General features: G+C 36.9%; 1 protein-coding gene across 1 annotated transcript in view; it reads right to left on the reverse strand.

Moving 5' to 3' along the window:
• The window catches only part of Malrd1 (MAM and LDL receptor class A domain containing 1), a 641,297-nt gene that overhangs the window by 247,407 nt on the left and 368,583 nt on the right, over nt 1-25,307 (reverse strand). The window contains exon 28 of the mRNA XM_051151281.1: nt 19,930-20,113. Within this exon, the coding sequence (XP_051007238.1) occupies nt 19,930-20,113 (184 nt within the window). The remainder of the gene's footprint in view (nt 1-19,929; nt 20,114-25,307) is intronic.

Raw genomic sequence — 25,307 nt, forward strand, 5'->3', positions numbered from 1 at the left:
CAGCTAAGAAAAAATAATTTCTTAGCTGGGCACAGTGGCACATGCCTGTAATCCCAGCACTCAGGGAGGCAGAGGGAGGTAGATTATATCTGTGAGTTCAAAGCCAGCCTGGTCTACAAATCGAGTGCTGCTTAGTTCTTGAGTGTAGGGTGACCCATGAGAACACATGTAGCCTCTCCAGGATCATATGCCTCCTCCCTTAGTAGTCGTCTACTAACAGATGCTCTCAGACAGGTGTGATATTTAATGAGTCCTCCCACAACCCGTGCTGGGAGGGTAGCTGGCTCTGGCTCACGCTGCCACAGGGGCTGTGAGCAGTAGTCTTGTCATGTCCAGAAGATAGGGTTTTCCTTCAAGTGTCTACACCACCTGATTCTTACAGTATTTCCACGTGCCCCTCTCAATGGTCTCCGAGCCATGGAAGGACTGTGACTATATCACACATGATGTATATGAGACATCTATAATGTCCCACTTAGACCCAAGTCCCCACAGTCTTTCATTCTCTAAATGTTGGCCAGTTGTGAATGTCTATATTAACAGCCATGTACTGCAAACAAAGGCTTCTTCAATGTGGGTTGAGAGATGAACTTATCTATGGTTCTGAGTATAAAAGCTTAGAGGGAGTTTATTACTCTGTCCATTTAGCCAAATAACTGTACTTAAGTTCTGATCTACAGCCTGTGACAATGTCAGTCATGTAATTGTCTGACAGCATCATGATGCTGCATAATTCACATTTTCTTTTGCCAGGTATCATGACTTGGAAATCTGTTAATTTGAAATGTTTTGGTTTGTATGCCAGTATTTCCTTATTGAGACAGTTTGTAAGGATATTTGATGAACAATTACATTCAGTCAAATGAAATCAAAATGCTCTAAGAACAACAATACCAAATTCTCCAAGATACTGAAGCATATTTCAAATTAACTTAAGCTCCTTAATATATCACCAGTAAGCATAAACTAATGAATGAATGAGATAAAGAAAGAGACAGGAGAAGTGGGTAGAAGAAAGTCAAAGTTAAAGAAATCAAAGGAAAATAAGGTAGAGGAGCAGAGAAGTTTATATTGTGAACATGGAGAAAAGATTTAAAGAAAAGAAAAGGAAAGTACAAAAAGAAAAAGAAAAAACAAAAGCTGTCCTGAGACTAAGGAGAAAGTTCAAAACAAAATTAAGCAAATAACAGGGGAGGAAAAGAAAAAAAAAATCAACGTGAAAATACTACTAAAATTACAGTAGTGAGATAAGGAGAAATAATGGACAAAGAATGCAGGAGAAAAAATTAAGACAGACACTGCACCATAATGGAGAAAAAATATTTTGAGAAAAATAAATAAATAAATCATTTGAAGACAAATAAAAACATCAGAAAAAAATGTGACTAAAAGTGTAGTACAATCAGAAAGGGTCTGTTCAAAGGCAAACGCATAGGTAAAGTAGTGGCATATCTTCTCTCTGCCTTGGGGAGCCAGAACGAACTGTTGCATCAACCGAGGACAACACATGCAGTACACCTAGACTCTGTTCAGATCTAGCCAATGGACAGATCATTCTCCAGGGTTGTAGGGAGAGGAAGGACTGCTTCTGACATGAACTCTGGTGCCTCTGATTTGATCACTTCCTCTTGGTGGAGAGGCCCCAGCAGCACACAGAGGAAGGGGAAGCAGGCTATCCAGATGAGACCTGATAGGCTGTGGTCATATGGTGGGAGGAAAAGGTCCCATTTTGTCAGAAAACTAGGGGAGGGAAATAGGATGGAAGAGGGAGAGAGTATGGGAAGGGGAAGATACAAGTGAGAGTATAACATTAAGGATATATTCTGAATAAATTATAATAAAGTAAAATAAAAAAGAAAAGAAATACAAAAATACACCTTGTTCATTAAACATATATTGCTACTTAAAAAAAGAGAGAGAGAACATTAAAGGTATGTCCAAACTACAGGCTATGAGTTACATGTGGCCAACAATAGCTATGATTGGACTTTAACAAAAACACGTAAACTTAAAATAATATGAGAAATGTGAAATCAATACCCAGATGATATGGTTCTCAAATGTTAAATTTATAGATGAAAACTATGTTAATATATAAAAATGAATCTTAAGATTGGAATACACAGTTAATCTCACAATAGGTAACTGGGCCAGTGAGACTTTTTGTCACTTTGACAAGGATTTGGAAAAACAAGACAAGGAAGGAAATGTTTCCTTTGGCTCAAGGCTTCAGAGGTTTTGGTTCATCATAACCTGGCTGCACTGACTATGGCCTGAGACAGGAAAGAACTGGAGTGACAGAGCAGAGATGCTCCCTTGAAAGCAGCCAGGAAGCAAAGAAACAGAAAGGGACAGCCTTCTCATTCCAGGATAGGCCAAGAGACCTAGCTCAAAACAAGTCTCTTCCTGGTAATTCTGTAATATTATGCATCTGGGAAGATCATCTGTTGATTAACTGAGAGTTCTTAGGATCCCAACATTTCTCAAAGTCTGGATCTACTCAGAAGGGAAGAAACCTACAAAATATGAGTGTTTGGTGAAAACAAAAAAAACCTTGGTACATACACTGAAACAACTCAGCAAATATATGCCAAAGGATAGCTGCAAGTTGAACTAACTTTTGTGTTAGCTACCCTTCCTCATCTGGCTACAGCTATATAATGGGAACTCAATAAAGAAAGGGCTCTTGAGCTCCTGTAATTTGGCTCTTAGACACTTTCCTTTCAAGATTGGCCCATTCACTAGTTACTTTAGTTCTACAATCTGTATTTCAGAATTTTTAGTAATACGGGTCCTGGATTTTTAAGAAAAAGAAAATGTTTTCTTATACAGACTCTACAATCATAACTATGAGTGGTATACAATGTTCCTCCATGCTACTCTTGCTTGAAAAGTGGGAAAACCTATTAATAATCAATAACATGTAGTGGAATAAAAAAAAACGATCTCATATTCAAGGATATAGATGGTTTTTCGAAAATGTAAAATTCTAGGATCCCTCAGACTTTTATGTCACTACTGGGCTTTCAAGGAGAAAGGGACTTTTCAGATGCTGAACAATCTGATTCAGAACTTTTAATTAGTCCAGTTTGTATATTATATTTGTAGTGAGGTCACTTCAGGATAATAATATATAACTTTTAATTTACATGCAGATTTCAGGGTCAAAGCATGATCAACATATTTTTCTGAATAAAATAAATGCAAATACTTCTAAGCAAAGTACAGTATTATTTTTGCCCTTTCACTGAACTTTCCTGTATTTTGAATATGCACAAAAGTTTTATCCGAAAGATTTTTTTGAGTTAGTATCTCAGTCAGATCCCCAGATTTTGTAAGCTTACCGAGAAAGGAGGATTAATTTTGAAACTGAGACATTCACATATATTATGTTATAATTTAAATTTATAATCATTAACAAATGCATTATAATAAAGAATTGAAAAAAGTTTAACTAATCTTTAACCCTCTCAGAATATAATCTCAAACTGTTTGATTTAATTAATTATGAGCCTCTGTTTTCTCATCCAGTAAATGGACAATCTATAATTTGTATGTGAATGAAGCAGGCTGGTGAGCATTAAATAACCTAATCATAGAGAAGTTTCAGCATATGGCTAAAGTTTGATAAATGCTTTACCACTATTGCTTTTTACATTTTCCTCTAAATTCTTACTCTTTATTTTATTTACTTTTATATCTTATGTACATTTATATCTTTAAAGTAGTTTCATTAATTAAGGTAAAATACAGAAAGTTGAAAAAAAAACCTTAACCAAAGAGAAAAATGCTAAATGTCCTGATCATTTTACCTCCATCAAAGGCCGGAATTACTCCCAGCACAAAAAACGGATTTCAATAATATGTTAAATCATCTTTTACTTTTTGGACTTATAAATATTTAGTATCGTAAGTCCAACTATATTATATGCATTATTATTATTAATCATATGTTACTTTTCAATAATATTAGAATGATTCTTGGTAATAATTTAGGATAATGGCATCATGGACTTTGTAAATATTGATCATGACAGAAACCACTGATTGGCAGAATGTCAATAGTATAGCAGGTTGAAAACAAAGAGGTGCTCTACGTCAAATAATATTGTTATAAATGCAATTACAGTAAAGTAAGACTTGTTAAATATGCAGCAATTTCCTGGAAATAAGCTTTCTACCTCCCCAGGGTACCAGAGCCTCGCAGAAGTGAAAGTTACCTGAATGTCAAGGCCTTGGCATCCTGTTGAGGTCTTAAGTGGTCCTTATGGAAGAAGATGTTTTCATTCTTTCATAAACTTCTCTGATTATTGGAAAATCAGAAGTGGTGATCAGAGAAAGCTGAACTAAATCAAGCTTTATTTCAATGTGGTTTTAATTTTTAGTGTAAAGGAGATAACTCTTAATCTCTGATTCTAATCCCCAAAATATATGCAACCTTAAAATAATTTACATAATGATGAGCTAGAGATACATTAACAAGATTTTAAAAGATATTATTTGGGGATGAAATTATTAATTTCTTAATACTTCCACTTCTTTTTCCATTTTAATCATTCAAATTACATATTAATCTTACTATAGATTAAAAGAACTATTTAATACTTTGGATGATGCTTATATTTAAAGCAATTAAGGGAATGAAAGCATCATCCAGCCAGATGAGTTCCTGTGAGTCCTAGATAATCAGGATAATCACCTAATTCTACGTCTGAGTTTCCACCAGAGTGGGACAATTAAGAGCATTCTAATTAACCACTGAGAAATCAGCAATGAAAATAAATTGAGGGTGTTCCCTTGAGCAGAACACAATGGATAAAAAGAAATATGTAGATGATACAGCTAGGGAAGCAAAATAAATCAGAGCTTTGAGGGCAGAAAAGAAAAGAAAAAAAAAAAAAAAAAGCTTTAAGAAACACAGGACAAAAAGTCACAAAGGACTGGATGAAGTCACCAGGCCTCAAAATGCAAATGTGGTATGTCTCTCTTATACATGTCTCCTAGCTTCAAATCCTAGCTCTGTGTATTAAATATGTGGAATCTAAGGAACTATAAATGGATTGTGGAAGAGTATATAGTTAGAAATGGGGATTGCAGAACACAGATGAACTGAAAGTAGAAACAGGAGATACTGGAGGCAGAAAGGTTCAGCCAGGCAGCAGAATGATGACGGAAGAATGGAAGGACGTGGAAAGGGCCGACCAAAATGGGATGTGCAGGAAGAGTTGACTTAAGAACCTATGATCTTGAAATTAAAGTAAATCATATAATGAGAGGGCAGAGTAGAACAAATGTGAAATGAAAGAATATACGTATGGGGGCCGTTCTGGGAGCTGATGGTTTAAGCAGGGGTTGGGGCAGAAGAGTTGCAAAACAGCAAAATACAGTGAGTTAAGAGATACTAAGTTCATATGAAGAGCTTTTGTGAAACTCCACTAGCTTTTAAGAGTATTTAAATTATCATTTTAAAAATATGGGTGAACAGTGTTGCTCCCAGAAAACCTAGGATGTTAAATGAAATCTCAGTGGCTGGCATAGGTTATGGTTACCACCCTATGAGCTTTTTGCCAGAATGCTCCAGAGGCATTCAAACAACACAGGTTACTGCCATTGCTCTTGTTGCCAATTGTAAGTAGATGGTAAATGCATATTGCTGAAGACGCCACACATTTGGATGTAGGAACTAGAAGAATGAATCTTAAATTGACCAGAAAATTCTCTCCCAGCACATTGGCTTTCATAGTGTTGGTAGGTACTCCACAGGCTACCTGAAAGGGGACATCAGTGATCTTATGTAATGCTGAACCATACTTGCTACATTACTGACTTGCTAGACAAGATGGATTCACCGCTGCAATAGTAGCAAGATTGTTTATGGGAGCAAGCAATCCCTCTCTTGATTAGGTTTGAGGCATTCTTTACTAGAGGACACTCATATCCAGCATTGTAAACCCCATGGATAGGGAAGTCATAAATCCAAGGGAAAATTAATTGGTGCATTTTTCTTTTAATGGTCCTATTGTCAAACTGCCTTCCAAACATTCATTTTATAACCATAGACTTGCACTGGTCAGAAGAATTTCTTTTTAAAGCTGTGAATGGTTAATACAGAGGCACAGAGCAGTTCTAACTGCTGAGAATAAGTGACAGTGAGTGCTCAGTTAGAAAAGGGTTCATTCATCTTTCCTCCCAAGGCTCAAGGAGCATCACAGAAGAGAGGCTGAAAGAAAGAAGAGTAGGCCTGCCATGCTGTCATGGCATAGCTGTTGCTCACATGCATACCCAGCTGCTATGATTACCTTCACAAGAACAAGCCAGTTATAAACTCCAGGTGTGTGTGTGTGTGTGTGTGTGTGTGTGTGTGTGTGTGTGTGTATACAGTCCCAACTATAACTGAAGAGAGCTACTGTCACTTAATGCTGGAGGAAGGAGGATAGTTTTCTTTGGCCAGAGACCCTAGTAGGTGACCCATGCTACAATGGCTGTCCCCACATACACTTAAATGTGGACAGCAATAACTGGACTCAGAGAGATTAAAAAAATGACACAAAGTTGGAAAGAGGTATATTTGTGGTAGAGCCTTGAGGGGAGACAAAGGGAGACAGATCAAGATATACTGTACATGATATAAATTTTTCAAAGAATAACATTTTTCTATAATGTGAAAAATGAAAAATAAAATAAATTTATAGCCCATCATAAAGTAGGAGGTTTAGGAATTAGAAACAAAGATATAACTAAAAATATGTGCAAAATTAAGACATGGTGGTGCACACTTTAATCCAGCCCTCTGGGAAGCAGAAGCAGGTGGAACTCCGTACACCCAAAGCCAACCTATTCTTCATGGTGGAATACTGACCATGTGAGACTCAATCCATAATCATCATTAGCACCATCACCATTATTATCATCACCACCATCATCACCATCATCATCACCACCATTATCATCACCAATGATAACATGAACATAAATAAAATTAGACAAGTATAAATAGTCAATGGCTGGATTATGTTTTTCTTAGTCAAAAACTTATATTATGATACTCCAACCAGTTTATATACAATATATTAATATTTAATCATAATGACTTACAATACATAATTACAGCATTGTCCCTGTAATCAAAAATACATATTTCAATGCCTACAAAATGGATGGCTGAAGGCATGGATGGAAAGAAACCCTAAACATATTTTTTTTCCTTTTCAGATATCTGCATGATATTTTAAATAAAAGTTTTTGGCATATAAAGAGATTAATGATAGTTAATGAAACATAAAATACAACAATTAAAATTATCTAATAAAGAAACCATTCCTGTGTCATCTTTCAAAATATTGCACTGTAGATCTCAGTTCTCCTCAAAATATGAGTTGTTTCTTCTTGTTTTTCATTTATAAGAAGCACTCAATAAGAAGGCTTTCTATTTGTATAATTGTATATTGCTTTGTCCTGTTTGACTGTCTCCTCTTGGTGGCCTGCTCTTCTCTGAAAATGAAACTGAGGGGGAATGGATCTGGGGAACAGTGAAAATTTGGGAGAGCCAAGGAGGAGTGGAGAAACAGGGAACTGTGACTGGGATGCATTACATTAAGAGAATAAAATTACAAAATTACAAAAAGAAGTGCTCATGACACTTTTTTTTGCCACACCATTACCACCTTCCCCTTCAGGTGCTTTGGGGCATTGGTCAGCAAAGGATTGCTGGAACCAAAGTGATGAGATACTGTACTGGGCTGTGGATAATAAACTGAAGAATAGGAGTGCCCAATAAGAGTCTACTGTATGGTGAATGAGGTCCCACGAGAGTGCTGTAATTGATGGAACAGTGTTTGGACAAAGAGATTTCAGTGAGGTAATTAGGTCAAGCAGAGGACACAAAGACACTGATGCAGTTCTACTGGTGATATCCTTGTCAGATGAGGGAAGAAAGGTCAAGACTTGTGCCAGGGGAAAGATAATGTGAGAACAGTGGATAAAAGTGGACAACAAAAAGCTAGGGGAAGAGGTCTCAAGAAGATGAAAATTCACTGAGATCTTGAGCTGTCAGCCTGTTGAACTGAGAAAATATATTTTAGAGTTTAAGATGACTAGAATGTAGGGGGGCATTGATCTGTTTTGTTTTGGTTTTGGTTTTGGTTATAGTAGTCATGGGAAACTAATTCAAACATTTGGACATAAAGATATGTATCTTAGAGCCGGGCATGGAGGTGCACACCTTTAATCCCAGCACTTAGAAGGCAGAGGCAGGCAGGTCACTCTGAGTTCGAGGCCAGCCTGGCCTACAAAGTGTGGCTAGTTCAGCCAAGGCCACACAGAGAAACCTTGTCTCAAAAAACAAAGATATGTATCTTAGCTGTCATAGTTATTAGTATAATAAAAAAACATCATGACCAAAAGTAATTTATGGAGGGAAAGATTTCTGAGTCTATCGCTGAGGGAAGCCAGAAGAGTAACTTGGAGCACAAATGTGAAGGAAGGAATAAGAACTGAGCCCACGGAGAATCACTGCTTATGGGCTTGCTCTCTGTGGCTTGCTCACATGGATTCTTACAAGCCTGCTTACTTATGGATCACCCAGGACCACCCACCCAGGGGTATATAAAATACAAAAAATAATAACAATAAAAGCCAAGAGTGCCACACAAATGTCTGGTAAAGATTCAATTGGCAATTGCGTGGAAAAAAGTTACCTATAACCACAATAGGAGTTAAAACAATGTGATTTAGCCTCAATGTTAATCTTAGAGGGTTATAACAAACAATGCTTTGTTTTATCTATGCAGTTAGGAAAATGGCTTTTTATAAAGTTAACAAACACCACTGTTTGTGAGAATATCATGAAATAAATTATTTTTAAATAAAAAGAAGTCTTGCTGGAAGTGACAGAAGTATAAGAAAGTTTAAGTGTTCAGAGCTATAGCCAGAGTAATACCCAAAGTCTATGGAGAATTCAGCAGTAAGCAACCTCCATAGACAGCCAACAGAAGCAAAAGAGACTGGCAATTTTCTTTCTTAGGCAACACTTGGTTCTCTGTTTCTACATGCTCTAATCCACACATTGAGTCTCAGGAAATATCCACATCTGTACTGAACATGTTTAAGATATTTTGTCCTGTCATCATTTCCTAAACAATGCCCTGTAACATCCATTTAGGTAGCATTTGCATTACAATAAGTATCCGTAGTCTAGAAATGATTTATAGCATATAGGAGACATATACAGGCAGTGTGGAAACAGTATGCCATCTTGAATGAAGGGCATACCTAGATTTTTGTAGCCCTGGGGAGGGGGGGTGGTTCCCAGGAACCAAACTCTAGTGGATATCCAGGCATGTCTGGATATATTAAATAGTTGTATCGCTCTTATTCTCAACCTCACAGGTAACCTTCTAGAACATTGCAGCAGGATAGGTGGTATGTAGTGAAAATATATCTCCTCTTCCCAAGCAACAACAAAAAAGTGCTTTTGAATAGGCATGTTTCCTTGTGGTTTGGCCATACAAATAAACTTTGCTTCATTTGGTATAAATACAATTCATGTGCAACAGCTGTAACGAAACGTTCTCAGACACAGCTGGTACCTGCTTTTCTCATCTCTCCCACCATAGTTCACGTTCTCATCCCACCCCATCTATTCCCACTCCACCACTTTAGTTTCTCCCATTCATTTTTAGATAAACATTTAACTAGCCATCAACCAGACGAAGCAACATATCTGGAAAACACCCTTAACCGTTTATTTACAACAAAGCACTTCGATCATATTTGTTTGAATGTGTAACGCAACATCTTAAGAATACATTTTCCGTGAGCCTCTTTGGCTTGTACTTTAACACCAGAACTGATAGATTCAGTGAAGCCAACAGATGAGGGTATGACTCCCACTGAAAGTGGTTCATTCAATTTAAATGGTAAAGCAAAGACATCCTATTTCAGGAAATGGCCGTACAATATGAGGTCGGAATTATGCGGCCCAAGGAGACAATGCGCACATAAAGAGCAGTTTAATTCAGTCCCATGTTTTGGTCTCTGATTTTAATATCATCCTGAAGCTGGTCTGCATTTCTGATCTTGGGTTCCTTGAGCTTTCCCGTGTCCTTAAATAAACTGTCGTCATGCTTGATGTTATAGGCAATTAGGGAAGACCTCATTAAAATAAAGATTCCCGGTAATTATCATGAGAATGCAGAAAGTCTTCCAACCTAAGATTATGCTAGTGGAAAGAAATGTAAACCACATTTATAAACCACATTTAGTTTCTTTTTTTCCCCCTGAGCTTCTCTCTGACCCTTTAATCAACAATCTAAAACACTTCATTCTCCAGTTCCTTTGAGGTGATTCTCCGGGCAATTTGTGTGATTCATTTGGTTCAAGTCCTCCAAGACACCATTCTGTATTCAACCTCCACAAATCAGATCACATATGCATTACAGCTAGTCTTCCCTTGGCACCCATTTATTGTTCAATATATAGAATTAATAGTTTTCTTTGTTGGCTTCACTGATATTTATACAACACGTGTATTATAAAACAAAGAAGCTCATATCCAACAAACCAACCAAGAAACTGTATAATGAGCTCGGAGCTTTTGCTGATTTGAGCCTTAGTCATTCTCACTATGGCCTGAGTAGCTCTAAAGCTCAGCAGTGACCACAAAGCAGTGTGTGCACAGGACTAAGTTCTCACTGAGGAATCCAGACCTGTTAACTTCATGCTTCCCCTCTACCCTTTGCTCTCTTACTATCTTGCAGAAGTACTGTTTGAAGGCGTGTGTGTGAGAGAGATACGTGTTAGTGAGGACAAGCATGTGCTATATCACATGTGTGGATGTTAGAGGATGGCCTTTGTGTGCCTGTCTTGTCTGCCCACTTGGTTTGAGACAGGGAGCTTTGCTGTCATACAAGCCAGAAAGCTGGCGGGTAAACTTTCGGAGAATGTCCTGTCTCTGCCTCCCATTTCCTGAGCATGCCCTGTGATTACAGATGCTTGTTGCACAACAGCACCAGTTTTGTATAGTTCCTGGGGCTCAGAACTCAGGTCTTCAAGTGCTTTTAACACCCGAGCCAGTCTCCAGATCCCTTTCTCTAGTCTCTCGGAGACTACAAACCTGCAGTCTGCAATTCCACATCCCTGAACCCATTTTTATATTACTGTTCAACAGAATTCTTTCTTCCCACCCACCTAGCTTATTTCAAGTAACACATTTGCTAACGTTCTTCTATGCATTAGTAATTTTAATACTTCAATCATCTTAGTATTACTAATTATGGTTTAACAGCTGTGTTGCATTACTTTGTTTTTTTTATCATTGCAGTTTGTCCCAAACTATAAAGCTTACTTTTCATATACTCATAACATTCCATATTTATTTCATAAAATAAGGCATTTGCTATTGCAAAGGCCTTGTGTGTGCATATATATATATATGTATATATACCTATATATAATGCAATAGCTAAGAAAATTCTAGATCTGGCTCAATATATGCATATGCATAAATATAAAGAAAATTTATTGTTATTTGTTCCATTATGCATAGTCTAGTGATCTAATCTTCTAGAGTTTCAGATTGTTTTTGAAGTGCACTCTAAATTTAGATGTTTTTCTATATTGTAAACAAATATTTCTACATTGTCAAAAATTCAGGACTGGGGAGCACAGCTCATAACTGAATAATGAGAAATGAAAAATGCATAAGTATTAAGTTAAAGTTTTATTGAAAAGCATTAATATTATTTAATAAAATATAGTCCAGCAAAAACTGCAGCATTGTGTTGTCTATGTAATGGTCTGATTCAATAATATGCAGAGAAGTTCATTGGCATTGAGACAGTGTCTAATTGGAAATCACATGAAGTGAGGCCAATGTAGCATCCACATTTACAGTGTCTTCATTTGAACCTAGGGCTATTTCAAGGGCTGTTTAATTCTTACTAAAGTATTTGCTCCAGTAATTATTTTCTTAATATCACAAATAACTAAGTCTTATCATCGAGCTTTGATTATTATAAAATATAATAACATTAATTATAATATTCTATTCATGTTTATGATATCCATAAATTACATCTTCAAATGTAGACCTTTTTAACATTAAAATGCTAATTTTCCTCAATTGAAAAAGAAAGCACTATCTGATATTTCCTCAGTGTGCTACAAATGGTTTACTTGAATACAATTATTAAACTAATTAAACCCATCCATGGCCTTGATTTTGTTTTAATTTAAAATAGCTAATTAAAGATACAGTGAACTCAATCATATAGTCCTCTGTTGACAGTATGGATCTGGGTTAGGCCTAATAATTATTTTATAATTTTAGAGTAATTAAAAAGTACGTTTCTAAGTCTTATGACGATCAATGAGGATGTTTGACCCTAACAATGTGGCCCCTTGTTTCCTGTATCAAACCAAATCCAGCACTAGAAGCTGATGAGGGCAGAGCTGCCGATAACTGGGAGCTGAGGGAATATGCTACCAGGCCTAGCTCCATATCTTAGCTCAGAATTGTATTAGTGTCAACTGTGTGCACACTCAGCCTTTCCTTGCAGTGTAGAACTGGGATGCTTAAATCAGTTTCTTAACAGAGACAATTAAAATTCTGAAATTGCTCTGTACTGACATCTGTACACTAAATAAACCTATAAAGTGTTGATTACCCATATGTCATTTCTCCATTCATTCATTAAACAACAACAGTTCTTAGGCTGCGACTTTACTAGCAGTAATGTGCTTACACACCAGGATCATAATGCTGGGGAGCTCACTATAGAACACAGGTCTATGTACTTAATGACTTTGTAGTTGTTTGGATTGTAAATAATGTCCCGTTATATTATACAAGAAATTCCATTGAATTTTTAACAGAACTGGTGAAGTTATATTTTACTTAAACATAATACGCAAAATTTTAAAATTAGGATGATTCACTCATCTCTTCATATCCAAAAGAAATTTACTAAAGGCATTCTGTAAACTGAGGGATATTAGCACCCAAGGATCTTGAACTTTTCACGGGGTCCTTTTTAATACACAGGCAACATCTAGGCTAGATCTATATCTGAAATTAAACAATTGGAGTGAAATGAATCTATAGCATTAGAATTTGCAACCAAGATTTCAAAGACTTTCTTTCTCCAGCAACACATACCAGTTGTTACAACAAGCTGGCAAGCTCTTACTAGATGGATTCCTCTAACTGAAGAGACATGGTTGAAATATTTTCTGGAAAAAAATCACTTCTCTGTCACATATAGCATAAATACAAAAATGTGGCATTTCTTCCTCAGTAGCAGTATATTCAAGGCTAGCTTGTGCTACATAGAGAAACTCTGTCTCAAGAAAATCAATTTCATCACCACCAGCAGCAAGAGCAAACTTTGCAATAAAGATTATCTAAATATTAAAAAAAAATTAAACTTGGCTTTGCATTACTGTAAAAGCCTTGAACTAATTAATATGAGTCATGCCTGTGCTAGGACCAATGTTATGCCTGATATGACACTTCCCGCTGAGAGTTGTTGCAATCTTTGACAGTTTTTGTAGGAGAGTATTCTTGCTGGCCATAGTGTGCATCCTGGTCTCCTCACTCCTTAGCTGTCAGCTCCGATAATAACTGAAGAAGATGCTGAGAAAGCATCATGGTAAGATAAGAGAGAAGGGCATGAATAGTTCAGCCTCCATCCCATCTCTGGGTTCTCAGGTTTCCTGCTATACTGTTGCCATGGGTGTCCTGTTTCCTTGGAGAATGAAAGCCAAAGTAGGCTCCACTCCCATGACCGTCAGCTGTGGGACAATTGGTAAATGATGTGGCATTGGATTCAAACTCTATCAATGATGGGCACCTTTCCCTGAGCCTGTTGGCTTCATTTGCTCTGAAACATAGGTTTTGCTTCTTCCTGTCACCTTATGTTGTAATACATTTCTCTCTTGGACCTCACACATAAATGACTCTTCTCTTTCACTGGACTCATAAAACTTGGTAATCCTTTCACACTGGCAACCAGAGAAGTCACCTGCTAGGTAGCTGTTCGTCCCCCTCCAGGAAACCAATAAGATTTTCAGGAGTAGTTTAACTTGCACAGCTCCCATTCAGTATTAGAGGGATAACCAATCTGGCTGTTTTTCAGACTGATTTCTTTTTTTTATCATTAATTTATTCATATTACACCTCAGTGGTTATCCCCTCCCTTGTATCCTCCCATTCCTCCCTCCCTCCCATTTTCCCCTCCCCTATGACTGTGACTGAGGGGGACTTCCTCCCCCTGTATACGCTCATAGGGTATCAAGTCTCAAACTATGGCACCAGCCAAAGACAATACAGGCCATAAACTTCAAACCCCTACCCAGATCTAGCCTATGGACAGAACATTCTCCACAGTTGAGTGGAGAGTGGGGTATGACTTTCACGTACTCTGGTGCCTCATATTTGACCACATCCCCTGGATGGGGAGACCTGGTGGCACTCAGAGAAAGGATAGCAGGCTACCAAGAAGAGACTTGATTCAGAGTGATTTCTATGTAACTTTGTTTTCAGAGTTTGTGGGGATCAATTTAAATATTATGGTGATAATAATTGTAATACTGTTAATCATTTAATATCAGAGGAGCAGCTAACATTAAGAATTAATACTAAAGGTACATGGTTTATATTAAGTTGTTATATCCTCAAATCTATCTCATAGGGTAGCTCCTATTTTTATTTCCAACAGTAAAATAAAGATTATGAGATTTGTTTAGTCTTCTGAAGAACCAAAATTTACATTGAAGAAATCTCATTCTAGCACCTCCTTGCTTAGTCCCCTTGCTGGGAGAGCCCTTTTGTATATAGCAAGCATTTCCTTTTCAATGACAAAATTCTATATACCACGGACAATAACTATTTCCCCGCCCTTATTCTGCTCTAGGAATGTGCTTGCTTCTTAATAAATCTGCTTACCTTGTCTCCAGGCCAGGGCTATTCTTTCCTGAGATGTTTTCATGGTGACTTACTTAGACTTTGACCAACCGTTACTTTTAAATTGAGTATTTCTCGCTAGTCTTATCAAGGTAGTGATTATCTATCACTTACTTTCTTTTGGTGTCATTTTTAACACCTGTCACCGCTGAATGGCACACTGGTTGTTACTCTAACTACTTTAATCTGCCATCAGAATGAAAATCCTTGAAAAAAGGAATTCTGTCTATTCTTAGTTTTCATACTCTGGGAGGATTTGAACAAAGAGTCTCTACAGACACATTTCATCTGTTCTTCAACCCATCCACTTTCCACTTAGAAGCCTCATTTTGTCTGCAGTTATATTATAATGTGTCACACACTCTGTGACCATTCATTGTTAAAATTAATATTAATGTATCGTTATTTTAATAGAATGAGACATTTACTTTTTATACATGGTATCATTTTCCTTTAACTCAATATTTACTTTAGAATAATGCAACACTCATAAGTTGGACAGAAACAGAATTTACCACTTAAACTAAGTGAAGAAACTACATTTTAACATCAAACTCTACAGTGCTCTGTGTATAGATTTATTTATTCTTGAACCTTATACACAGCAATCACTGCTTTATTATCTCCTGATTTCAATTTTAATCAAGGGTGATGCAGGACTAAAATCATGATAATCATGTCACCTGTTTTCACTTCAGATCAGTTGTTTTTTCCAGGAATAGTAAAGACTCTTAATTATAGGCTTTGAGATGGAAAATGAAAAGATCAGAGGTTGTCTATAACAAAAGAGAAACTCTTCTTTGGTTAGGTGTTCAGACAATGTATTAGACATCTAAATTTGGTGCTAGGTTCTTGCGTTTTCCCTCACATTATTTTAGCCATTCATGGTCAGGATTACTTGGTGGGAATGATATGATTGGCTGCTCTGAATTTATAAAGAAACAGAGGAGATTTTCTTCTATACTTAGTAGATTTTATTGGCTGCGGGAAATATCTTCTATTCCCTAAATATTCTCCTTTTTTCCTGAACTGGAAATTAGCAATAAACCAATTGGATTTTTAGATTTTAAGAAGAAAAATGGGAATAGGGCTTCCTCAAGACCCAGCTATTCCACTCCTTGGAATATACCCAGAAGATGCTCCAGCACACAACAAGGAAATTTGCTCCACCATGTTCATAGCAGCCTTATTCATAATCGCCAGAATATGGAAACAGCCTAAGTGTCCCTTAGTAGAAGAATGAATAAAGAAACAGTGGTACATATACACTATGAAATACTACTCAGCTATTAAAAACAAGGAATTCCCAAAATTTGTGGACAAATGGATTGAACTAGAAATGAGCTAACCCAGAAGCAGAGATACTCAAATGGTATATACTCACTTATAACTGGACGCTAGCCCAAGGGGCAGGTCCCATGAAAGTTTGCACCTATCAGGAAAGTGGGATAGAGGTGAGAACATCCTATTGAGACTCTAGGTGAGAAAAATATAGGGGATAGGGAAGTAGGTGGATCCAGAGGGTCCTAGAAACCTACAAGAGGAACATTATAATGGGTGGATCTGAGCCCAGGGGTTCTGCTTGATCAAAGGCACCAACCAAGGACAAAACATGCAGTCATCATCAAACCCCTACCCCTACCTAGCCAAGGGACAGAGCATTCTCCACAGTTAAGTGGAGACTGGGGGCTGACTTTCATAGGATCTCTGGTGCCCCATATTTGGCCATGTCCCTTTGTTGGGGAGGCCCAATGGCACTCAGAGGAAGGATAGCGGACTACCAAGAAGAGACTTGATACTCTAGCACCATATTCAGGGGGAGGAGGTCCCCCTTGGTTACATTCATAGGGAATGGGGATTGGGGTGAAAGTGGGAGGGAGGGAGGAATGGGAGGATGCATGGGATGGATAGGAAATGAGATGTAATATGAATTATTTTATTTTTCAATAAAAATGTGTTTAAAAAAGAAGAAGAAAAGAACCTGGGTTTATTAGTGACTTGGATGTAGTTTACAGAGATCCAGAAAATATAATATTCAGAGGAAACATGCTAGAGTGGAGTGGGGTTTGTGATAAGCAAAAATGATGCAAACAAGTGGAGACTTCTAAAATCTATATGCCAGAACATTAAGGGACACATATTCATCCCTGCTCAGAGGATGTATGCTCCATATCTTGTAGAATTTTCTTCAACTTCATAACCAACAGATGTTGCTAAGCATATGGAAATGGGAGTTTGCAGCAGAGTCAGATATGAATATGAAGTTCCCATTTCGTTGCATCATTCTTGATTTTTACAACCCCTACCTCCTGCTTTTCACAACCCCTACCTCCACAACCAGTGTGTTAGCTCTGGCTCTTCTATTGCCAGAATCTTCCTATAAACTACAGCCAGTCAGTGGTGATACAGAATTTTTTTTTACTACTAAAGCAATTTTTATTCTTTGCTGTTGTTTGTATATGCTTTTTACTCTAACAACTACTAAGACACCAAATATGCCTTATATTCTTTATTTAGAGTTAGTAATCGAATCCTCCTGTGCATTCTATGAGATAGGAACATCATAATTGCTATTTTATAAGTAAGAAAAATGAGGCAAAAAAGATGATGTCCCATACCTTAAGCTAAGAAACGTGGAGTAAATGGATACCCAAGGTCTTGTTGCAGAACTGGATAAAAATGCAACTTAGCATGACTAGAAAGGGGTGTATCAGGTGAATGATTACAGTCAAGAAACAGTTGTACCTAAATTGTAACTCATTGAAATGAAGTATCCCTGTACATTAAGTTATTTTATAATTATAAAGATGGGCACTTCTTTCTCTGTATATATTCTCTTCCTTTGTCCCTCTATTATCAAATGGATGTTGAGCTATATAAGATTTGTATATGGACCATTCTATTTAATGTTTTTTATTCGTTGATACATCCTGGTTGTAACCTCATTCCTCCACTCCTCCTAGTCCTACACTTTCCTCCCTCTTTCCCATCCCTCCTTCTCTGTTCCTCAGAAAAGGGGAGTCCCCCCCCCTTATCCATGCCAGCTCATCAAGAGCATCAGGGCTGAGCATGTCCTCTTCCCCTGTGGCCTGGGAAGGCAGTCTCACCAGGGGAAGTGAACAAAAAGCTGGCAACAGAGTCCATGTAGGAGACAACCTCTTTATTATTACAATAATGGGGTATAGGCTCTCATTATTAGAGGACCCACATGAAGCCTGAACTGCCCATTGGCTACATCTGTGTTGGGGCCTAGGTATATGGACCATTTTTAAAGCAGATGGAATATAAATAAGGCATCAATTTCATTATCTTTTTATGTGTAAATTGTTTGCTTGTATATTAACTTCTCCAAACAGACATATGCTTCATGTTGTATGCTTGAAGAAACTATATAATAGAGTCACTCTTCTTGCTTATTTTTTTAAATGAATTTGATACCTAACCAATGTATTACTACATTGGTAATTTACTAAGAAATTACTTAGTGAAGCACAGTTAAAAGAGTCTCTTCCTTTTATTATTATGCATAGCTGTTCTTTTGTTTATTGAAGCCTCAACTTCTAAACATCTCCAAGTCCCATCAGGCACGTCTTCAGGACCCAGAGGGATGTGCTCCCATAGTCATAAGGGACACATGAAGAAGCCTCACCTTATGTAGATATGTCAGACAACTGAGGAGCATCTGCTGTTCCTATAAATAATAGGTGGGGGGTAAATTTTTAAAGGTTTCTTTATACTGAATGAGAGAACTTTGAAGCAGCCCTGCTCATAAAACGGACAGATAACAACATCATCCACACCAAGGCTGCATTTTTGAGCTCCCGTGGTGAAATGATATTTTATTATGAGAGCCATAATGAAATTAATTTACATACAGGTTTAGTTCTCTTTTTTCCTTCTTCTTCCCAGAGACTTGCTGCCAAGTGAGTCTGTGTACAAAACCACAGGAGAGTCATTCATTGGCAGTATGTATCACACTGGACTATTTTGGAACTCAAACCAAAGAATTCCTCTGAAAGAATTTTTGCAAGCTGGAACTGCACAAAGTTATTTATAATTATTTTTGACACTTACTTGGTAGTTCTATAAAGACAATATGTATCTAGACTTTACACTTAGACACGCAAGCAAGGATGCAAATTTTCTTCACGTTGCTATCTGAATGCAGTTCTAATGTTGGAGCAGCATTTTAAAATCTCCCAGGTATAATTCCCAGTTCAGGTTTTGTTTGATGAGGACTTAAATTTATTTCTCATGAATGCATTACTATCCAGTTTATAATCTATTTTACTGAATCACTTTTTAAAAAATTAAAGATAGGAATGTAGATTTCAGAATTTACATTTTATTTTGCACTGAAAATAAATTTAAAAGGAGAAACTTCTGCTAGGGTAGAAAAAAGATCATATTGAAGTGGACCTAGTTATGCAATTGGATAATGAGAAGGTATTATAACTTTTAAACTATTTAAATCCTATTGAAATTCACTGTTGAGAAACTAAATTCCAATGATGTTATGGGAATGCAGGGCATTTGAAGGAGGGGAGTGGGTCTTGAGGATAGAGCTGACAACAGTTAATTAGTACACAAGCATAGGCATCATGGGGGAGCAAGTTTTCCCTTCAGCCATGTGACCCAGTAGAAAGATACTAACTCCAAACATTTCATGAGCTTACTTGATGGTTTAGGGTTCCTGGCATCTAAAGCAGTGAGCAGTAAGTTTCTGTTTCCTCTTAGACACACACAGCTTATGAAACATACTGTTAGAGTAACCCAAATGGACTATAGACAGATACTACCTCTTAATAGATATTTTAGGTTTATGATTATTAAACTATACTTTTCAATGTATTCATGTGCATAGGAAAAAATCCACAGTAGGAGAACATTTTCTAAACATATAACAAAGATGAAAGTGTCTACCTTATGAGTATGTTTCCAGATAGGAAGAGTTTTCAGAGACTCACCAGTTGTGCAGTTCTGGAATTCAATGTCATCGATTGCAGCTCCACCCCCTAGATCTCTTGTTCTGATGCCTTGAAATATGACCTCAAAATTCCTTAATTTCCCCAGTAGGATGGTGGCCTTTTGCCAGTGATTACCAGCCTCTGGCTTGCTTTGTCGCCATACTTCTGAAAGTCCTTTGTCTGTCTGAAATTAAAGAGGTTTACATTAGGGACTAACTAAAGCCCTTAATAATAAGAAGCAATAATGCATGGCATAGAAGCTCTCGACCAAGTAAAATTCCATTAAAAATAAAATGAAAAATAATGGAACCCTGATAACATCCATGCTGTAGTTTATCTTACCAGTTCAGACCTACTGACCCATCCACGTGTTTTCCCAAAGCAATACTGGGAGGATTAGAAACAAACATATTCTTAGTGTTTCCACAGTTATTCTCATGACAGTGTTCCCTTCAGGCAAGCACCTATCCTTGCATATACACAAGAGAAAATATAAGACTACTCAGTTCATAGTTCTAGATGCCTCTTCCCTACTTCTTAAGCATTGTATCTAGTTATTCTGGCTGTACATTCCTCCTACAATCATAGTTAACCAGCACAGAAAAAGAACGAAGAGGAAGAAGAATGAATGGGAAATCAGCTATGTCTGTGTAGTGAGTGGAATATGGAGGGAGAGAGATACTTGTCCAAGTAAATCAGATTTCAAATAGTCTATTATTAAATAATCAGAACACTTTTACTTTTTAATATTGCAATGGTCTGTGAGCCAGATACATAAGTTCCAGGGTATAATGCGTCGATTTACTAGTTAATTTAAAAACACACGTGCAGGTACTTCACTCGCCCTAGTGTGGGTCGATCAGCACGTGGTATAGCCGATAAGGGAATGCTTCTAGAATCGTAACGTGACACGACATACAGGATGACCGTGATGGTCAAATAAAAATGACACCCATACGAAACTAGCAACCCAGCTGAGAATCAGAGCACTTGGCTTAAGTACTCTGTTTTGTGGTGTTTCTGTTCTAGATTTTTCCGAGTAATTAAATGGAATAAATGGGATACCCACTTCTAAGCTTGCCGTGGGGAGTTACCTGGACTGTTCTAACTGGGATAGGAAGACCACTATTCTTTGTTTGCACCCTGGAATGTGGAAATGAAGACAGGGAGCTGCAAGGGTCCAGAGCCCTATGTTCTGTATTGTGATTGTAAGAAGCTGTTTTACATCCCTGTTGACTTGACTCCCCTCCAGGATGAACTGTACCCTCGGAATGTAAACCACAATAAACCTCTTCTTTCCAAGTTACCTTTCCCAGGCTATTTATCATAACAACAGCAGAGAAAAGGGGACAAGATGATTTAACAGTTCATGAATAGTAGATATGTATGAAGGGAGAAAACATTAATATCACACTGTATTCATGGTTAGCACACAAAGAACCTGTACTCCTTGCCGCTCTTTCATTGTTCTTACTGAATAAATTCACAATAAGAATTTGGCTTCAGAAATTAGTATTTAAAAAAAATGGGATAGTTCAGTATTTAGAAGAATGGCATGCATTTATAATGCACAGATATGAAATATATAACTTATTTATATTTAAAGACATAGGGAAATTTACAAAGAGAAATGTCTGAAAAAAGATAAATAGGAGCTATACATTTATCATTTCTTGCTTTGGAGAATTAATGTGTGCAGCATTTCTACGAAGCATTTCTTGTCTCACTGCTGTGTAAAAAATTGTTTTTCATCACCTCTGATTGGTTCATAAAGAGCTGAACAGCCTATAGCAAGGCAGACCTTCTGGTCCCAAAAGAGCTTGAAGGTCACAGGTAAAGAGGGGGGGGGAAAGGGCGGGGAGAAGAAGAAGAGGAGGAGGAGGAGGAGGAGGAGGAGAGAAGAGGAGAGAAGACAAGAGAAGAGAAAAGAAGAGAAGAAGAGAAGAGAAGCCCTCCATGAAAACAAGCACAAAGCAGCCAGGGAGAGATTAAGATGGCAGATAATGAGGCACATGGCTGGAAAGTAGGCCAGGCCAGTATATTCGGGTTAAAATAGAGGAGTATCCATTGAGGAATATTAATAAATATATAGGTCTCTGTGTCATTATTGGGGTGTTAGATCAGGCTTAGAAAAGTCCTAATTCTATATGCATATAATGCCTCATTCTGTGAAGGCTAAATAGAAACTTGATCCAATTGTTCTTTCTCTGTATTAAGGGCAACAAACAGAAGTTGGAACTATGCATCAAATGACGTAAAATTAATTTTGCAACACAACTAGCAATTTATAGATAAAACTTTTGATATGATTTCCTAAAAAAAAAAACATATGCTTACGTATAGTGACTTGTCAAGTATCTGCAGTAAAGGGGACGGAAAAATCACACATCAATTACACTAGGAATTTTAGGTTTTATTCAAGGTTAGTCTTTGACTCTCAATGATGTTATAGTGATTGGGAATCAAAGATATAATAAATTAAATTAAAGATTAAACTGAGGGGATATGTATGACACTTAAGAATATCAGAAGCAAGGATATTGATGAAAGCCTGTCTTAATTTATAAATCATAACATTTTCCAGGCCACCCACTTCTGTAACAACACCCTTGAGGTGTGTTAAACCTCAATAGTGTTCAACAAATAACATCAAGGTATCCAATGTCATTTCTTTAATGAATAAAATATGAATCATTTCTTAAATTTTATAACTAGGCTATTATTAAGAATAAAAAGACTAAAAGACTTGAACCAAGTGTTCACTTTAATTTTTATGTGTATAAAAAGGAAAATGAGAGTGAAGTTGCAAACCTTTTATAAGGAGATATCATAGAATATCACTTTAATATACTTTAACTCTTAATGTATTTCAATATATGTAAATTTATAACATAGCATTCATTCTTATCCCTATGATTGCTAATTTTTAGTGCACATTTTTTTTACATGTCTAGTACTAATTTGTTTATTCTGAAAATGTTAATATATTGACAATTTCAATGCTACATTCTGGAATAAAATGGTGAAAAGATATGGAGCCTATTCTATGGAAGCTAAATAGTCTAATATAGATTTCATTAAACCATTACTATAGTGACTACTTCTCTCTCACACACACATTTTTACATGGTGGGTATGCAGTCAATTCCCAATTCTTTGCTTTGCTGCACATTTATCAATCTCTTCATTTCAATTCTTTCTGCAAGTGTATGATAAATGTCACTCACATCCATCCAATAATTTTGCCACTCATTGGCCATGACATTTGACTTCATATGGATTTTAACTTAAAACTCTCAAGGAAATACTTAAATAAAAAAACATAAAAATATACAGAAACATTTATTCCATATATTTTAATGTTTTCTTAAACGGTATACTGATTACCATGGTGTCTGCACGGTACATGAGGCATTGAGAGATGTCTGCCTCCATATCTCACTCAAAGCTTTTTATGTCTCGAAAAGAAAGGCAATACTAGAAAGAAAAATATTAACAAGAAAAAGCCACTTCACATTGTAAAGGTGTGTTAGCAGAGAAATTAGCTCAGAGATTTAGTCTGATACATTTGATATAAATATACAAAGTTTCATAAAGTAATGGAATAGTTTTCCACAAATTATTTGAGAAACACCCTTTTCTTTATCATATTTGAAAGATGTTCACAAATTCTGACCCACTCATTAATTTATACATCAATGCCATACGTATTAAGTGAGCATAAATTTCTTCAGGAAACATTTTACCAATGTCTTTCTTTCCTGACAAGAACAATCAAAATTCTGAGATAATGTAGAACAATCTATAACCTATTAGAAAACTTAGAAAACGAGGTGAGAGTAGATAGTAAGGTATCTAGGAATGTCAGGTAATAATGAGTCATGAGGTAGTAGGATGAAAGTGTGTTTATTTGTCATTATTTACATAAATTATTTATTAAAAATTATTTGAATAATCAAAAAGCCCTGGTTGGTCTTTGCAGTCAAAAGACTGGAAAGGAGCAAGTTTGGCAAAAAAGACAGTACTTGGTCAATAATTTCTATTCCATATTTCTCTCTAGACTAGGTTGCAGCAAGGTCTCCTCAAGGCTTTAAAAAAAAAAAAAAAGGATTTATTTATTTCTTATGTATGTATGCAGTGTTCTGCCTGCATGTACACCTACAGGCCAGAAGAGGGCACCAGATCTCATTACAGATGGTTGTGAGCCACCATGTGGTTGCATTGAACTCAGGACCTCTGGAAGAGCCACTGAGCCATCTCTCCAGCCCAGGGCTTTCTTTCTTTCTTTCTTTCTTTCTTTCTTTCTTTCTTTCTTTCTTTCTTTCTTTCTTCTTTCTTTATCTCTTTCTTTCTTTCTGAAAAAATTATTTATTTATTATTATGTTTATAGTGCTCTGCCTACATGTACATGTGCAGGCCAGAAGAAGGTGTCAGATCACATTATAGATGGTTGTGAGCCACCACGTGGTTTCTGGAAATTGAACTAGAGCCTCTGAAATAGCAGTCAGGGCTCTTAACCTCTGAGCCATCTCTCCATCCCCCTGCGCTTTCTTAAATGAAGGAAAACTGAGAGAATTGGTCATAGAGTTGCGATCGTGTCATTTCTCTATGTAATACAACACTGTAGGCATCCAATCACACATTCATTGTAAATATTTATTGCATCTTTTGGAGGTGGGCATTTAACACAGAACCTTGAATATTTTTAAACACGTGTTCTATTCCTAGCATGCGTCCCTGGCCCATAAAGCATTACAATATTTGAAGAGCCATGTTCTATACCATAAACAGTCTTAAATGCAACTGCCAAGGTACCAAATATCAAATGCAATAGTAGCAGTAGCCAGTGGTTGAAGAATATAGGAAGGTAAATTATGGTGAGTATTTTTATGACAGAAAACATTTCTATAAATACATTTTACATTATTAAATGGATGGGTAAACTTAAGACATTGTGTATTCATCAGAACCTAGATAATAGTACATTATAAAAAAGCCAATGGACAGAACATTCTCCACAGTTGAGTGGAGAGTGGGGTATGGCTTTCACACGAAGTCTGGTGCCTCATATTTGACCATGTCCCCTGGAGGGCGAGACCTGGTGGCACTCAGAGGAAGGATAGCAGGTTACCAAGAAGAGACTTGATACCCTATGAGCATATACATGGGGACGTAATCCCCCTCAGGAACAGTCATAGGGGAGGGGAATAAGGGGAAAATGGGGCGGGGGAAGAATGGGAGGATACAAGGGATGGGATAACCATTGAGATGTAACAAGAATAAATTAATTAAAAAAAAAAAGAAAAAAAAAGAAGTTAAAAAAGAAAGAACTTACTGAATCGGTCAGGAGGTTGAAGAGTCCTAATGGTTTGCATCTG

The sequence above is a fragment of the Acomys russatus genome, chromosome 9 (genome assembly GCF_903995435.1).
Source record: "Acomys russatus chromosome 9, mAcoRus1.1, whole genome shotgun sequence".
In the NCBI taxonomy this organism is placed as follows: domain Eukaryota; kingdom Metazoa; phylum Chordata; class Mammalia; order Rodentia; family Muridae; genus Acomys; species Acomys russatus.